The sequence below is a fragment of the Oncorhynchus kisutch genome, linkage group LG25 (genome assembly GCF_002021735.2).
Source record: "Oncorhynchus kisutch isolate 150728-3 linkage group LG25, Okis_V2, whole genome shotgun sequence".
Classification (NCBI taxonomy): Eukaryota; Metazoa; Chordata; class Actinopteri; order Salmoniformes; family Salmonidae; genus Oncorhynchus; species Oncorhynchus kisutch.
The window spans coordinates 13,555,578-13,570,199 of NC_034198.2; the positions used below are offsets into that span (position 1 = coordinate 13,555,578).

General features: G+C 41.3%; 1 protein-coding gene across 2 annotated transcripts in view; it reads left to right on the forward strand.

The window, feature by feature from the left end:
* Positions 1-266: 266 nt before the first annotated feature.
* Positions 267-14,622, forward strand: part of LOC109869977 (1-phosphatidylinositol 4,5-bisphosphate phosphodiesterase epsilon-1) — an 89,376-nt gene continuing 75,020 nt past the window's right edge. The window contains exons 1-2 of one of the 2 annotated variants that reach the window (XM_031805132.1): positions 267-520; positions 10,603-11,411. In XM_031805132.1, coding sequence (XP_031660992.1) covers positions 10,932-11,411 — 480 coding nt within the window. In that variant the 5' untranslated portion in view covers positions 267-520; positions 10,603-10,931. The remainder of the gene's footprint in view (positions 521-10,602; positions 11,412-14,622) is intronic. The other variant, XM_020460298.2, reaches the window with a different exon arrangement.

The following is a 14,622-nucleotide window of genomic DNA, read 5'->3' on the forward strand; positions in this document are numbered from 1 at the left end:
TGGTACAGCTTGTCCCTTCAGCTATTGTCATACACGTGGGTCTGGAAAGATAAGTATCTTCCTCAATAGTGCGCTGCAAAATCCTACTAGATGAAAATCCGAAATGTGTATGAAATCCTGGAATTAAAAGCACACAACATTTTCACATACTATAAAACGTTATTTTATCACATACTATTTAAAACGCAAGTATAAGTATTTGGACAAGGCCACTGTCAAACTAATTGCCTCGTGAAACACTAGCCACAGACATTCCAATGTAGTGACAGTGCATTGAATTTGCATATTTTAACTACCCAGCGGCTATTGTCCAACCGCCACCGCAGAATGGGCTACCAACTACCAACACAACAGCAGCAGGTCCTAATCAATGCTACTAAGGGGTGGCCTTTTCATCTCACTCGGCAACTTTCACGGTTTCGTGATTCGTCGTGGGCGATAAAAGTCCTATAACTTTTTAATTGAATCGTTTTTGAGGACTGTTTACCGTGAGTTTCCACTACATTTGCCTACATTTTTGGTACGTTATACACATTTTCTGGGAGATGTAGCTAAGTCTTGGCTAAGTGTAGAGAAAGCAAGTTGGAGCGCACATGCATATGCATACACGTGCCAAGGCATGCTTCAAATGACTAGTGATTCCTTACTGCCATTGTAACTATCGATTTTCATAATGTTTATGGGTACAGACTTATCACGATGCTCTGCTCTTGTGTGTCTCATCTTGGTGATTATTTTAAGTCCATTCATTGAAATGAATTTGTTAAATGAACCTCAGTCTGCACAGATGAGTTATGTAGGCCTAATTGTCTGATTTCATTGTTGACTCAGAAATGAATCATTTGCTCAGGACAGGGTGTCACAGCCAATGCTATCCATGTTTGAATTGACTTAGTCATCCAATCAAAGTTTTTATTGGTCCATACACAGTTTAGCAGATGTTATAGCAGGTGCATGAAACTGCCTATGTTACTTACTCCTAACATTGCAGTAAAATGTTTGTATACAGTACCAGTCAACATTTGGACACCTACTCATTCAAGTTTTGTTTTTGTTGTACTATTTTCTACATTGTATAATAATAGTGAAGACATCAAAACTATGACATAACACATGGCATTATGTAGTAACCAAAAAAAGTGTTAAACAAATCAAAAATATATTTGAGATTCTACAAAGTAGCCACCCTTTGCCTTGAAGGCAGCTTTGTACACTCTTGGCATTCTCTCAACCAGCTTCACCTGGAATGCTTTCCCATCAGTCTTGCAGGAGTTCCCACATATGCTGAGCACTTGTTGGCTGCTTTTCCTTCACTCTGCGGTCCAACTCATCCCAAACCATCTCAATTGGGTTGAGGGCGGGTGATTTGTGGAGGCCAGGTCCTCTGATGCAGCACTTCATCACTCTCCTTGGTCAAATAGCCCCTTTACAGCCCGGAGGTGTGGTTTGGATCAATGTCTTGTTGAATAACAAATGATAGTCCACACTAAGCGCAAACCAGATGGGATGGTGTATTGCTGCAGAATGCTGTGGTAGCCATGCTGGTTAAGTGTACCTTGAATTCTAAATAAATCACTGACAGTGTCACCAGCAAAGCACCATCATGCCACCTCCCCCATGCTTCATTGTGGGAACCACCAGAGATAATCTGTTAACTTACTCTGCGTCTCACAGAGACACGGCGGTTGGAACCAAAAATCTCAAATTTAGACTGAGCCATTGGCGATTTTGCCATGTAAATCTTGGTGGGGTAACCCCCCCCCACACACACATTTTTTTGGGGGGGGATGCATGCCAGCAAAGCCACTAAACAACATGTTAATTGCACTATAATGGTGACAAATGATGCCCACAAACTGTTAGGGCCTACATAAAGCTGTCCCATCAACAGAATCTTACCAACGCTACACCTGGCTATCAGCTGAGCCTTGTCTGGCAGTGAAACAGTTCTTTCAGCCTCATTTACTGCCTTTAATTTTTTTTTTGCTGATATGGCTGACTTGCTTAAACAAATGTGGTTTCTAATGACAATTGAGATGTACAAACTATGGCATAAGGCGACGACAAGCAGATAAGAGGCAATCCGTCATTTTGATTAAGAGCTAGGACGGACATAGTCAATATAACTATTTGTTTATCACTTAATGTACAGCGACAGAATTCAGAACATGGGTCGTTCTTCCAGTATTCTCCCTGTACACCAAGTCAGAACCGTAAGATAAATGAAGGGGGCACATAGGCAGACAATGAAAGCTCTTATAATATTCAATGATTACATTTCTCTAAAACAGGCTATAGGCTTCATATGCACCAACAAATCAGAACAGTAGGCAAAATTAATTAAGAGGGGAAAGGGACCAAATTATTAGGGTGAGGCACATGGGCTACTAACGGCTTACTTCACAACATACATTTATTAGTTTCTTAGCTACAGTGTTACATATCTCCCTGGCATATTACATTAATTTATGCAGCAGCATAAAATACATTTTTGGACTCACCTTGTCCTGTGCTCACTTGAACAGGAAGATGGCGCGGCAGTCCTTCGTGGGCAAATTTTGTAATCAAAGTCTGGTATTCTCTGCATTTATGGCGCTTTCAAAACAACTTGGAACTCGGGGAAAAAATCAAGGTTGAATCATGATGACGTCAGGTCTTAGCTTTAGAAAAAGGCTGGGTTTTACAATTCTGATTCATAACCTATTTTCCCAGTCGGAGCTCGTTTATTCCCGACTTCCCAGGTAACTTGACTTCAGGGAGTTCAAGACCTCATAGTTCCAAGTTAAGTTGTTTTGAGAGCAGCACAAATCATGCTTCATTGACAGCATGGCCAATGTTGAATGTTTATAATTTTAACTTGGAAAAGAGCCCTTAATCCCAGATTTGGGACCACACAGACACTCTACTGAATAGCAGGCTAGTGATTGGTTTGCAATGCTAGCAGTTAGCCACTGGCTGTCACTTATTCCTTCCAAACCACTCATTGTTGAAGTTGCGATTTCCAACTTGTTGCGTAATGTTTATGTCCAATGGCAGATGAGCACTGATACTTTTTATCTATAATTTCTCTTCTTATGACAAGGTTTAAAAATGATTTGCCAGTAGATTGTCGATTTGATTCATGATGACTGCTAGCTAAGATTTTTGAAAGTATGTTGACGACATGACGAATCAATGCTACTGTACATATGTGATTTGATATCATTTTATCGTGGCCAATGACCTTGTTCCTTCATGGATGGGCACTTCTATTGTAACTCTATGGCAGCATCCAAGGGGCTAGACTTTTCTAGCTCTACCATTAGACTTGGCGGTGATGTAGTGTCCCCATGGGTGACAGAACATTGCGCCAAACACGGCGCATTTTCTGCTGGCTTGCCGCACCACAACAGAAATCACTGAGCTAGGCTGAAACGCCTGCATTTTGGAGCTGCCTTACTCAAGAAAACAAGAGACCATGTTTGTATGCAACTTTTTAACTTTTTAAACTAAATTATATATTTTTTACTTTGTTTACAAATTGATATGTGACTCGTCTTAATGGCAAAATAATATGCAAAACAGGCAAGCCCCACCTGCTCTGAATGACGGGTCGCCCCTGGACTCGTCAGACCAAAGGACAGATTTCCACCGGTCTAATGTCCATTGCTCGTGTTTCTTTGCCCAAGCAAGTCTTCATCTTATTGGTGTCCTTTTTGTATTGGTTTCTTTGCAGCAATTTGACCACGAAGGCCTGATTCATGCAGTCTCCTCTGAACAGTTGATGTTAAAATATGCTGTTACTTGAACTCTGAAGCATTTATTTAGGCTGCAGTCTGAGGTGCAGTTAACTATAATGAATTTATCCTCTACAGCAGAGGTGACTCTGGTTCTTCCTTTCTTGTGGCGGTCCTCATGAGAGCCAGTTTCATCATAGCACTTGGTTTTTGCGACTGCACTTGAAGAAACTCTAAGCTCTTGATATTTTCCGAATTGACTGACCTTCATGTCTTAAAATAATGATGGACTGTCGTTTCTCTTTGCTTATTTGAGCTGTCATAATATGGACTTAGCCCTATTTGGTAAAAGACCATCTTCTGTATACCACCCCTTTCCTTGTCACAACACAACTGATTGGCTCAAATGCATTAAGAAGGAAAGAAATTCCACAAATTAAGAAGGAAAACCTGTTAATTAAAACACATTCCAGGTGACAACCTCATGAAGCTGGTTGAGAGAATGCCAAAGGTGTGTAAAGCCGGCAAAGGGTGGCTACTTTGAAGAGTCTCAAGTATAAAGTACATTTAGATATCTTTAAGACTTTAAAAAAAAACTTTTTTGGTTACTATATGCTATTTCATATGTGCTATTTCATAGTTTTGATGTGTTTACTGTTACTCTACAATGTAGAACATAGTAAAAAATAAAGAAAAACCCTTGAATGAGTAGGTGTGTCCAAACCTTTGACTAGTACTGTATATTTTTAAGAAATGTCGGAAACAAATCTAACAACCCAAATATCACTAACAGTACAGTATGCAATCTATACATATGTAAACGATATGTTGCCTGTAAAAAAAAAAATTCATTTTATACACCATCACAAAGAGATCCATTATACATTTGTTTAGGCAGGTCCTAAAGGATGACTACTAATGTATTTTCTACAGAAAATTTGAGCATAATTTGAGTTGAATTATAAGGCACTGCATCTCAGTGCTGGAGGTGTCATTACAGATTCTGGTTCGGTTCCAGGCAGTATCATACCTGGCCATAATTGGGAGGCCCATAGGGCGGCGCACAATTGGCCCAGCGTCGTCCAGGTTAGGGTTTGGCCGGGGTACGGTGTCATTGTAATGAAGAATTTGTTCTTATCTGATTGACCTAGTTAAATAAATAACTTTTTTTTTTTTTAAGGGTTAGGGTTAGCCTAACCCCTTCATACCCGTACTCCTCTCATAGGGAGAAGGTGTAGAGTCTTACATTGCCATTTCATTATCAATATATTTTCAATCTCTAATCTATAAAATAGCAATCTGTATTTTCTAAAGCATGTCTCATTTAGCACTAATAACTGTAGAGGTAAGGACCGAAATTGACTATTTATAGGCTATATAAAATAGTTTTGAATATGTTCATATCTGCTGTCTCTGCAGTGTCTTCTCGGTGACCTGACCTGATTCCCCCTCCCCAATTTCTATTGCACCAAGCTGTGATTTGCCGTTCAAGAGCTCTGTTTGTATAGTCATAATTGCAGCTAAGCCGATAACAAAGGAACTTTGATCAGTTGACATGTGGACTGAGGCGGTTGAGTCCCGAACTCTGCAATTTAAGCTATTAGTGCTTCGCCATTGCAATATTCTGTATGGGTGCCCAATGCTAATTTCCATTGAGTGTTAACGGAGTGGTTCACTATTTTACAACTTGATGTTAGATAGTTCCTCACCCTGAAAGTAGTATATGGGCCAAGTCGAAACAACCATGGACTACAGTTTTCTTTAAACAGCCACCACAAACATCGGCGAACCTTAGCCACTACAAGCTACCAATTAATGGAACTGATGGGGGCATGTGAGCATGATTTAAAAAAATAACAATGTCCAGATCAACTCCATATTTGGTTTGATGTTTCTTAAAGGTGATTTGGCCTTAAAAAAAACGTTGCTTGCTTTCCCAGCTTTCCTTTGCTTTCAAGATTAATGTTTTTCCTCATCTGATCTGTTAGTTTAGTGTGATTCATGGATCATAGGAGTTTCCAGTGGATTTTTAATTATTTTAACTAATCTCTGAATTACCTTATTCCCTTATTACAGTACCAGTCAAAAGTTTGGACACACCTACTCATTCAAGGTTTTTATTTGTACTATTTTCTATATTGTAGAATAATAGTGAAGGCATCAAAACTATGAAATAATATATATGGAATCATGTAGTAATCAAAATGTATTTTAGATTCTTCAAAGTAGCCACCCTTTGACAGCTTTGCACACTTGTCGCTTTTTCTCAACCAGCTTCACAAGGTAGTCACCTGGAATGCATTTCAATTATCATTTTTAAGTTCATTTGTGGAATTTCTTTCCTTAACTGATTTGCTCAAATGTGTTGTGACAAGGTAGCCTTATTTGGTTAAAGACCAAGTCCATAGTATGGCAAGAACCTCTCAAATAAGCAAAGATAAAGGACAGTCCATTACTTGAAGACAGAAAATATCAAGAGCTTTGAGTTTCTTCAAGTGCAGTTGCAAAAACCATCAAGCTATGATAAAATTGGCTCTCGTGAGGCCCGCCACAGGAAAGGAAGACTCAAGTTCATTAGATATAACTGCACCTCAGATTGCAGGCCAAATAAATGCTTCGCAAAGTTCAAGCAATAGACACATCTCAACATCAACTGTTCAGATGAGACTGTGTGAATCAGGCCTTCATGGCTGAATTGCTGCAAATAAACCACTACTAAAGGACACCAATAAGAAGAAGAGACTTGCTTGGGCCAAGAAACATGAGCAATGTACATTAGACCGGTGGAAATCTGTCCTTTTGGTCTGAGTCCAAATTTGAGATTTTTGGTCCAACTGCCGTGTCTTTGAGACGCTGAGTAGGTGAACGGATGATGCGGTTCCGCATGTGTGGTTCTGTCCCGAGAATTAGGTTCTCAATGTTCATAAACCAATTCATTTAAATTACTCAGTCTGTGACCAGGATTTGTAATATACTGGTTGGAATAAAAACAGAGGCCCAGTCCACAATAGTACAATGTTTATTCACGGGAACGTTCTGGCGTGCAACAGTACAAAAACCTTCGTTTTATAGCGACACACATACTTCCACACCAAACATTAGGTATCCTACGCCCACACTGTCCTGCTACCCAGCCGACAAAGATTAGGGGAGTCCGTGAGAATAACTTCTTCCCACCCTCCCTTAAGATCGGGAGAGACCCTGGGAAGTTCTCAGTACCCCCAGCCAAGGTCTGCACCGAATCTTGCTCAGACAGTCTGTTATCAAGGTACTAGACATATTGTCACCAAAACATTAATTCTGACTAAGAACTACACTCCAGGATATAATTCTACTGACTAAAACCACACACGGCATTAAAATAATCGAATGATTCTAATGAATTTCATACAATATGGTTTCAGTGTAATATTCTAATAATTTATTAAAACAACCCATTAACAGGTTCCCACCGTGAAGCATGGAGGAGGAGATGTGGGGGTGCTTTGCTGGTGCTTTGCTGGTGACACTGTCAGTGATTTATTTAGAATTCAAGGCACACTTAACCAGCATGACTACCACAGCATTCTACAGAGATACGCCATCCCATCTGGTTTACGCTTAGTGGGACTATCATTGTCCTGTTGAAAAACCAATGACACAAACCACACCTCCAGGCTGTATGAGGGCTATTTGACCAAGGAGAGTAATAGTGCTGCATCAGATGACCTGGCCTACACAATCACCCAACCTCAACCCAATTGAGATGGTTTGGGATGAGTTGGACTGCTAATGTAATATTTTTAAAATTGTTTAACACTTATTTTATTTTTTTGGTTACTACATGATTCTAGTGATGCACCGATATTACATTTATGGCCGATACCATATTCGATATTTTCCTTGACAAAAAAACGATACCGATAACCGATATTTAACATTTTAGCGGCCTTTTAAGCATTCTCGTACAGTTAAATAGTTACACACACATGTACGCAGAGGTCTTAGGCACTGCATCTCCGTGCAAGAGGCATCACTACAGTCCCTGGTTCGAATCCAGGCTGTATCACATCTGGCCGTGATTGGGAGTCTCATAGGGTGTCGTCCGGGTTTGGCCGGGGTAGACTGTCATAAGAATACGTTCTTACCTGACTTGCCTAGTTAAATAAAGGTTACACACCCATTGACCAAAAAGTTTTCTTGGCATTTACGGATGTCCCCATTACCAGTAAAACATAATTAAAATCCATATCTTTAACTTACTTGCTGTGCTGTTTTGTTGTTCAGTCGTTTTCATTCTCAACCAGGATTTCGCCCTACATGTCAAGCAGTGAAGTTTCAGCTCTGTCTGTCCATGGCCTCTCTCTTCCTGTCACTGTCCGTTTCCATCTTGTCCAGCTGTGTATGTAACATTTCACGTAAACCCTGTTTCTTGTCTGCATCGAAGTAGTGGTCCTTGTACATGGCATCGAGCATGGTGGCGACACAGTAAAGAGTGCCAACAATTGCTTGTTCACAGCCTATGTCGGCAGTTTTGTTGAGCAGGCGTTTCAATGCCATGCCAGAGGGTATCGCGTTTGCTGTAGACGTAGTTGATGAGCTTATTTCTCCAGTCAGTTGTTCGAATGGAGCTAGCTAGCGTGTTCATGTTTCAAAAATGTTCTCAAATGCCATTGAAATGGTGGCATCAGTATGACAACCAGCACATTCATGAGCATGCAATACGACTTTCCTCAGTACAAACTTTTAATTCATTTTTATTTAACCTTTATTTAACCAGGTAGGCTCGTTGAGAACAAGTTCTCATTTACAACTGACCTGGCCAAGATAAAGCAAAGCAGTGCGACACAAACAACAACAGAGTTACACATGGAATACACAACCATAGTCAATAACACAATAGAGAAAAAGTCAATATACAGTGTGCAAATGAGGTAAGAGAAGGGAGGTAAGGCAATAAATAGGCCCTATTGATGAAAGGATTACAATTGAGCAATTAAACACGAGTGATTGATGTGCAGAAGGTGAATGTGCAAGTAGAGATACTGGGGTGCAAAGGAGCAAAACAATAAATAACAGATTGGGGATGAGGTAGTTGGATGGGCTTTTTACAGATGGGCTATGTACAGGTGCAGTGATCTCTGTGAGCTGCTCTGACAGCTGTTGCTTAAAGTTAGTGAGGGAGATATGGGTCTCCAGCTTCAGTGATTTATTTATATATTTTTTGCAATTCGTTCCAGTCATTGGCAGCAGAGAACTGGAAGGAAAGGCTGCCAAAGGAGGAGTTGGCTTTGGGGGTGACCAGTGATTCTTGAAGAATTATAACCTTTACATGCTTCATGAGCTTAGTTTAACTGTGAAACCCCATCAGGACCCCAAATATATTCTACTCAATGACCAGTGAATTTAGGCCTAAACTTGTTTTACTCCAATGCTTTGTAACATAGTATAAACAAACTCTGCATAGCCTCAAAAGGCTTTGTTGTTTAGGTTTGCCCCTTTTAATAAAGAGATTTAAACTAACACAGGCTCCGATCACTTGGTACTTGTTTTCTGTCATTGTGATTACAGCTGATGACAGCTTTTCATTAAAGGGCACAGAGAGTCGGGCAGTCAACTGAATTCCATTGTATTGAGAATTGCTGCAACTTCCAAACTAATGGATTCTTCCATTGGTCTAAGTTCTTTAATTTTTCTTACATAATTTGACATGTATCTGTAAAAAGAGGCTGTTGCTCTTCAGACACCTTGCTTTACTGTGTGTCTGCTGTGTGGGAAGTTGGTGGGTTACTAGGCCTTGACTACTAGATAAATTCACCCAGGATCAATGGACCCAATTCTCCAACTTTTCTGAACTGGTCCTCCTTTGTGCAGGCCTGACATTCCAATTACCCACGCCTTTTTTTACAGCAGGATTTTCTGCTGCAGTCCGCAGTAGTGGATGTGGACATCAGCTGTTTGTTGTCCACTATGGCTAATAACCCACCCACAACTGTCCGACTATACAGTGAGCTCAAAGTTTTGGGACAGTGACAATTTTTGGCCTCTATACTCCAGCACTTTCGATTTGAAATGATAAATGATACAAGGACTGAAGTTAAGGTGCAGCTTTAATTTGAGGGTATTTTCTTCCATATCGGGTGAACCGTTTAATCATTTTACCTAGTCTTCCAACATTAGGGGACCAAAAGTATTGGGACATTCACTTATGTGTATTAAAGTAGTCAAAGGTGTAGTATTCCTAACACACAATGATTTCATCAAGCTGGTGACTACAAACTTGTTGGATGCATTTGCTGTTTGTTTTGGTTGCGTTTCAGATTATTTTGTGCCCAATAATAGAAATTAATATTAAATCATTTTGACAATTGACATTTAGACAATTTGGCGCACTAAAAGTTAGTGCTTAAGCTTCAGGGCCTAATGCCAGATAGCCTAAAAATAATGAAAGGAAAATCTAAATGTAGCTTATAGATTGCACAAGAATGATGCGTTTCTGCATTATTATTATTTTTTGTCTTTATTCAATCCAACCGCCACCCACCTGTCTTCATCCATACAATATTTCATGACCCAAAACCAGCCCGCCCGTGGATGTAAATGAGGGGACTGGTTATGAGTCAACCTGTGCTTCAGTAGTGGACGTTGTCCAGGTTGGAGACAGACGAAAGACTTCAGAACCCCCCCCCCCCCCTGTCCATTGGTGTTAATGTGAAACACAAATGACAAAACCCAAATAGTGTATGCAGAGACAACAGAACTAGGTTGTTATAACTGACATTCGAACAGCATGATGATAGTCTCTACAAAGATCAAGTATCAAAGGAACTTGGCTTATGTTACAGTATGTGATTGTGTCTGTTCTGGTGCTAATCTGTGTTTCCCTTTTGTCTTCTGCTTTTCTCAGATCCAGAAAGCAGGCATGGCTGTTGGACTCGGGAGGAGTGAGCCAAAGCGTCAGTGACTGCCTTGTCACACACCCCACTCTGAAGAAGGGATATGCATGCTCTCAACACCGGACAGATCTCTCAGGAAATTCTTAATTTTGCCAAGGGTCACCTGTTCTCCGGGCTGGTTTGTACACCTGGAAAAGCTTCTATTTTCACTTCTGTCCGGAGGGGTATGACTGGCTGTGTATGTTCCTGATAAAGACCATCCCTATCCTCCACCTTTTTAAATAGCCTGTGATCTGAAGCTCCGTGCCAGGAAGGGACAGCTGGGACATTGAGCGTCACTATGGCATCTGAGGACATAGCAGCTGCTGTGGGTCGTGGGACCGTGCTGGAGTCTGCCGTGTCAGCCGAGACCAGAAATGACTTTATCACTTCAGACTACAGCATGTCTTGGAGTCCAAGCAAAGCACGCCCACCTTCTCACCAGCCAGAAGTTAGCAACCAGGGTAGCAGAGGCTGCTGCTCACCCCTCCCTCTGTCTCTGAAGTTATCTTATGACACCGGGCAGGGGATGTTTTTGGATGCAGGATGCAAATGCTGGGATTACTCTAACCCTAAACATGCTAGTGCCTTAGACCAGCTCAGCGCCATGTCTCTGGGGGAGTGGAGGATGGGAGGGTTGGGTTTTAGGGCCTGGAAGGCTGGTTGCAGAAGGACCTGGCACCCCATCGTATCAGTTAGAGGGCAAGGTGCGGAAACTCTGGCCATCAGCCTACGGGTTTGCAGGGGGCTGCTCGGCTACTCCGGAGTCAGACTCACGGAGGTAAGCATGTTTGTTCTTCACCCTCAGGCTACAGGTTTCATGTAAGAACCCTCTTATCAGAGCTCTGTGCAGCGGCTTTCTGTTATGAAAGTGTCGGTTTAGGTCCCACACACACAAAATCTACTCCATCAGATTGTTACACTATCTTGAAATATTTCTGTAGTGTGCAGTATTTTGCTCATTATTAGGCATCAGCAATTCAATCCCTCCCAACAAGAACAACAAATCATTGGTTCACAGAAGAAGAAAAAAAATGTTTTTTGTTGTTTTTCTTCTCTGATTGAAATGTTCCACCTATTATACTCTGCAGGAAGAGTAAGCGGAACCACAGTCACACTGTCGTTTTGTCCGCAGTCCGCAGCAGTGGAAAAATTATTTAGGGCCAGTTAGTTCAGATCCCAATATTACTGAGCCTGAGCTACCATTCTATTGAAGTTATAGCCATGGAAATCTGTAATATCCACAGAGCGGGAGAGGCCCGGTTCCGTGTTAAGGTTAATTTCCCATGGACCACGTGCTACATGTGGTGTGAGGACTTTTTGCGACGCTGAGAGGACCTGTCACCGAGCGTTTAGATGAATAGGGCCGGAGAAAGTGCAGTTATCTGACTTCCAACCTCCCTTGTCAAATAAACCACTGCCGTGGACGTTTAACGGACACCACTGTGTGTACATACACTAAATACAACAACGGAGTGAACATCTGAGAGAGTCTGTGGTAACCAACCCGGCCACTGCAGTGGTTAGAAATGCAGGGTTGTTATGGGTCATTTGTGGTGCAATATGGGCTGCATTTATCTAAGGCTCGCATCTTTGCAAATAGGGAGCCCATTGAAAAGGTTAATCATCACAGCACCTGTCAACTCGATCTGCGCTATTCCTATGGTGTTACTATAGGAACAAAACAGAATGCTCACTGAATCTTGTGCTTTTCTCTGCCTAACCCCCCTGGAGTTTTTAACTATACAATAATTTAAGTGGAGTTTCATGTGAGAAATTCCAAGGTATCCTGTGTTTATTTCCACAGCAAATTAAGTAAGCCAACACACAGGATTATATGGTGAAGGGATCTTAGCAGGGCAACACTGGAGTAGTAAACTCAAGTTTACGCTGAGATGTACAGTAGCAGTCAAAGTTGGGACACACCTACTCATTCCAGGGTTTTTCTTTATTTGTACTATTTCCTACATTATAGAATAATAGTGAAGACATCAACTATGAAATAACACATGGAATCATGTAGTAACCCTAAAAGTGTTAAATCAAAATATATTTTCAAGATTATTCAAAGTAACTTTGATGACCTCTTGGCATCCACAGAGGATAATTTCATTAGAGGATTTATTTAGATGCGTAACCAGCATGGCTACCATAGCATTCTGCAGCGATAAGCCATCCCATCTGGGTTGTGCTTAGTGGAACGATCATTTGTTTTTCAACAGGACAATGACCCAACCCACCTCCAGGCTGTGTCAGGGCTATTTAACCAATGAGAGTGATGGCGTGTTACCTCTGACCTGGCCTCCACAATCACCCAACCTCAACCCGTTTGGGATGAGTTGGACTGCAGAGTGAAGGAAAAGCAGCCAACCAGTACGCAGCATAAGTGTGAACTCCTTCAAGACTGTAGGAAAAGAATTCCAGGTGAAGCTGCTTGAGAAAATGCCAAGAGTGTGCAAAGCTGTCAAGGCAAAAGGTGGCTACTTTTGAAGAATCTCAAATGTAAAATTTATTTTGAATTATCACACTTTGTAACTACATGATTCCACATGTGTTATTTCATAGTTTTGATGTCTTCACTATTATTCTACAATGGAGAAAATAGTAAAAATAAAGAAAAACCCTTGAATTAGGTGTGGTTAAACTTCTGACTGGTATTGTATGCCAAACAAACAATGCAACTCAATGCACAGACTAATTTGAATGATTTACACAAAAACAAAATTACTTGATAAAATGTGCAGATACAAAGTTAGCAGAATTAACTGAGGGAGATTTTATTGTAATTCTGTTACCAAACTTTGTACCTACACAGTTCTTCCTGTAAATGTGTTTTTGTAAAAGTTTCTGTGGAATTAGTTAAAAGTAGTGCTTGTGCATGGAGTTCTATGGTTTGTTGAACTGTCAAATCAATTGTTTTTGTTTGATGAACATTTTGTGAAGTGAAAAATCGAAGTCTCGGCGTATATCAGTTACCATGGAATTGCCCACGGGAAAAGAGGGCGAGAGCGAGAGACCCAGCTTTTCTCTGTTTAGTTTTTGCTGGGCTAGTAGGTTAACAAAAGTTAGTTGAGTTGGGAAGCAAGCTAGATTGTAGTTGAAAGCTGGTAGCTCATCTTTGTAACTAGTTTGAATGTTAATTTGCATGCTGTGGCAATTGACAAGAGATCAACCTCTCATGCAAACTGTATTAGTTCCTTGCAAGTTTCCATGATTTTATTCAAATGAGACCTTCTCCTCAACAGCTTTATTTGTTTCTCTGTTGAGAAACTCTACATAATCAATTCAGTTTAACAGCCCTGTAGTGCAGTGTTTGTTTATAGAGACCAGACCACTGCTTTGACATTCACCACCATTAATGTGATTTTAATAATTGAAAGATATATTTATATTTTTGTTCTTTTACCCCTTTTTCTCACCAATTTTGTGATATCCAATTGGTAGTTAGTCTTGTCGCAGCTCTGCAACTTCCTTATGAAGAGGCCTAGAGCCATGCGTCCTACAAAACACGACCCTGCCAAGCCACATTTGCTTCTTGGCAATGTGTCGGAGGAAACACCGTCCAGCTGGCGACCGTGGTCAGCTTGCAGGAGCCCGGCCCGCCACAAGGAGTCGCTGGCTCGTGATGGGACAAGGGAATCCTGGCCAGCCAAACCCTCCCCTAACCCGGACGATGCTGGGCCAATTCTGCTCTGCCATGCGTCATAGGTCTCCTGGTAACGGCCGGCTGTGACGTAGCCTGGGATTGACCCCGGGGCTGTAGTGACGCCTCAAGCACTGCGATGCAGTTCCTCAGACCACTGCGCCGCTCGGGATGCCGACCATGAATGTTTTTACCTGTAAAACACACACCCAGCTCACGTACACCCAGGATCAAACATCTTCAGGGCGAAGACGGTGCTTTTTACTGTTTGCTTTTCAGGACTCTACCAATTAGACCGGACCGACTCCTTTAATTTCCCCCCCAAAGCAGTTTTTCATGCCAACATTAA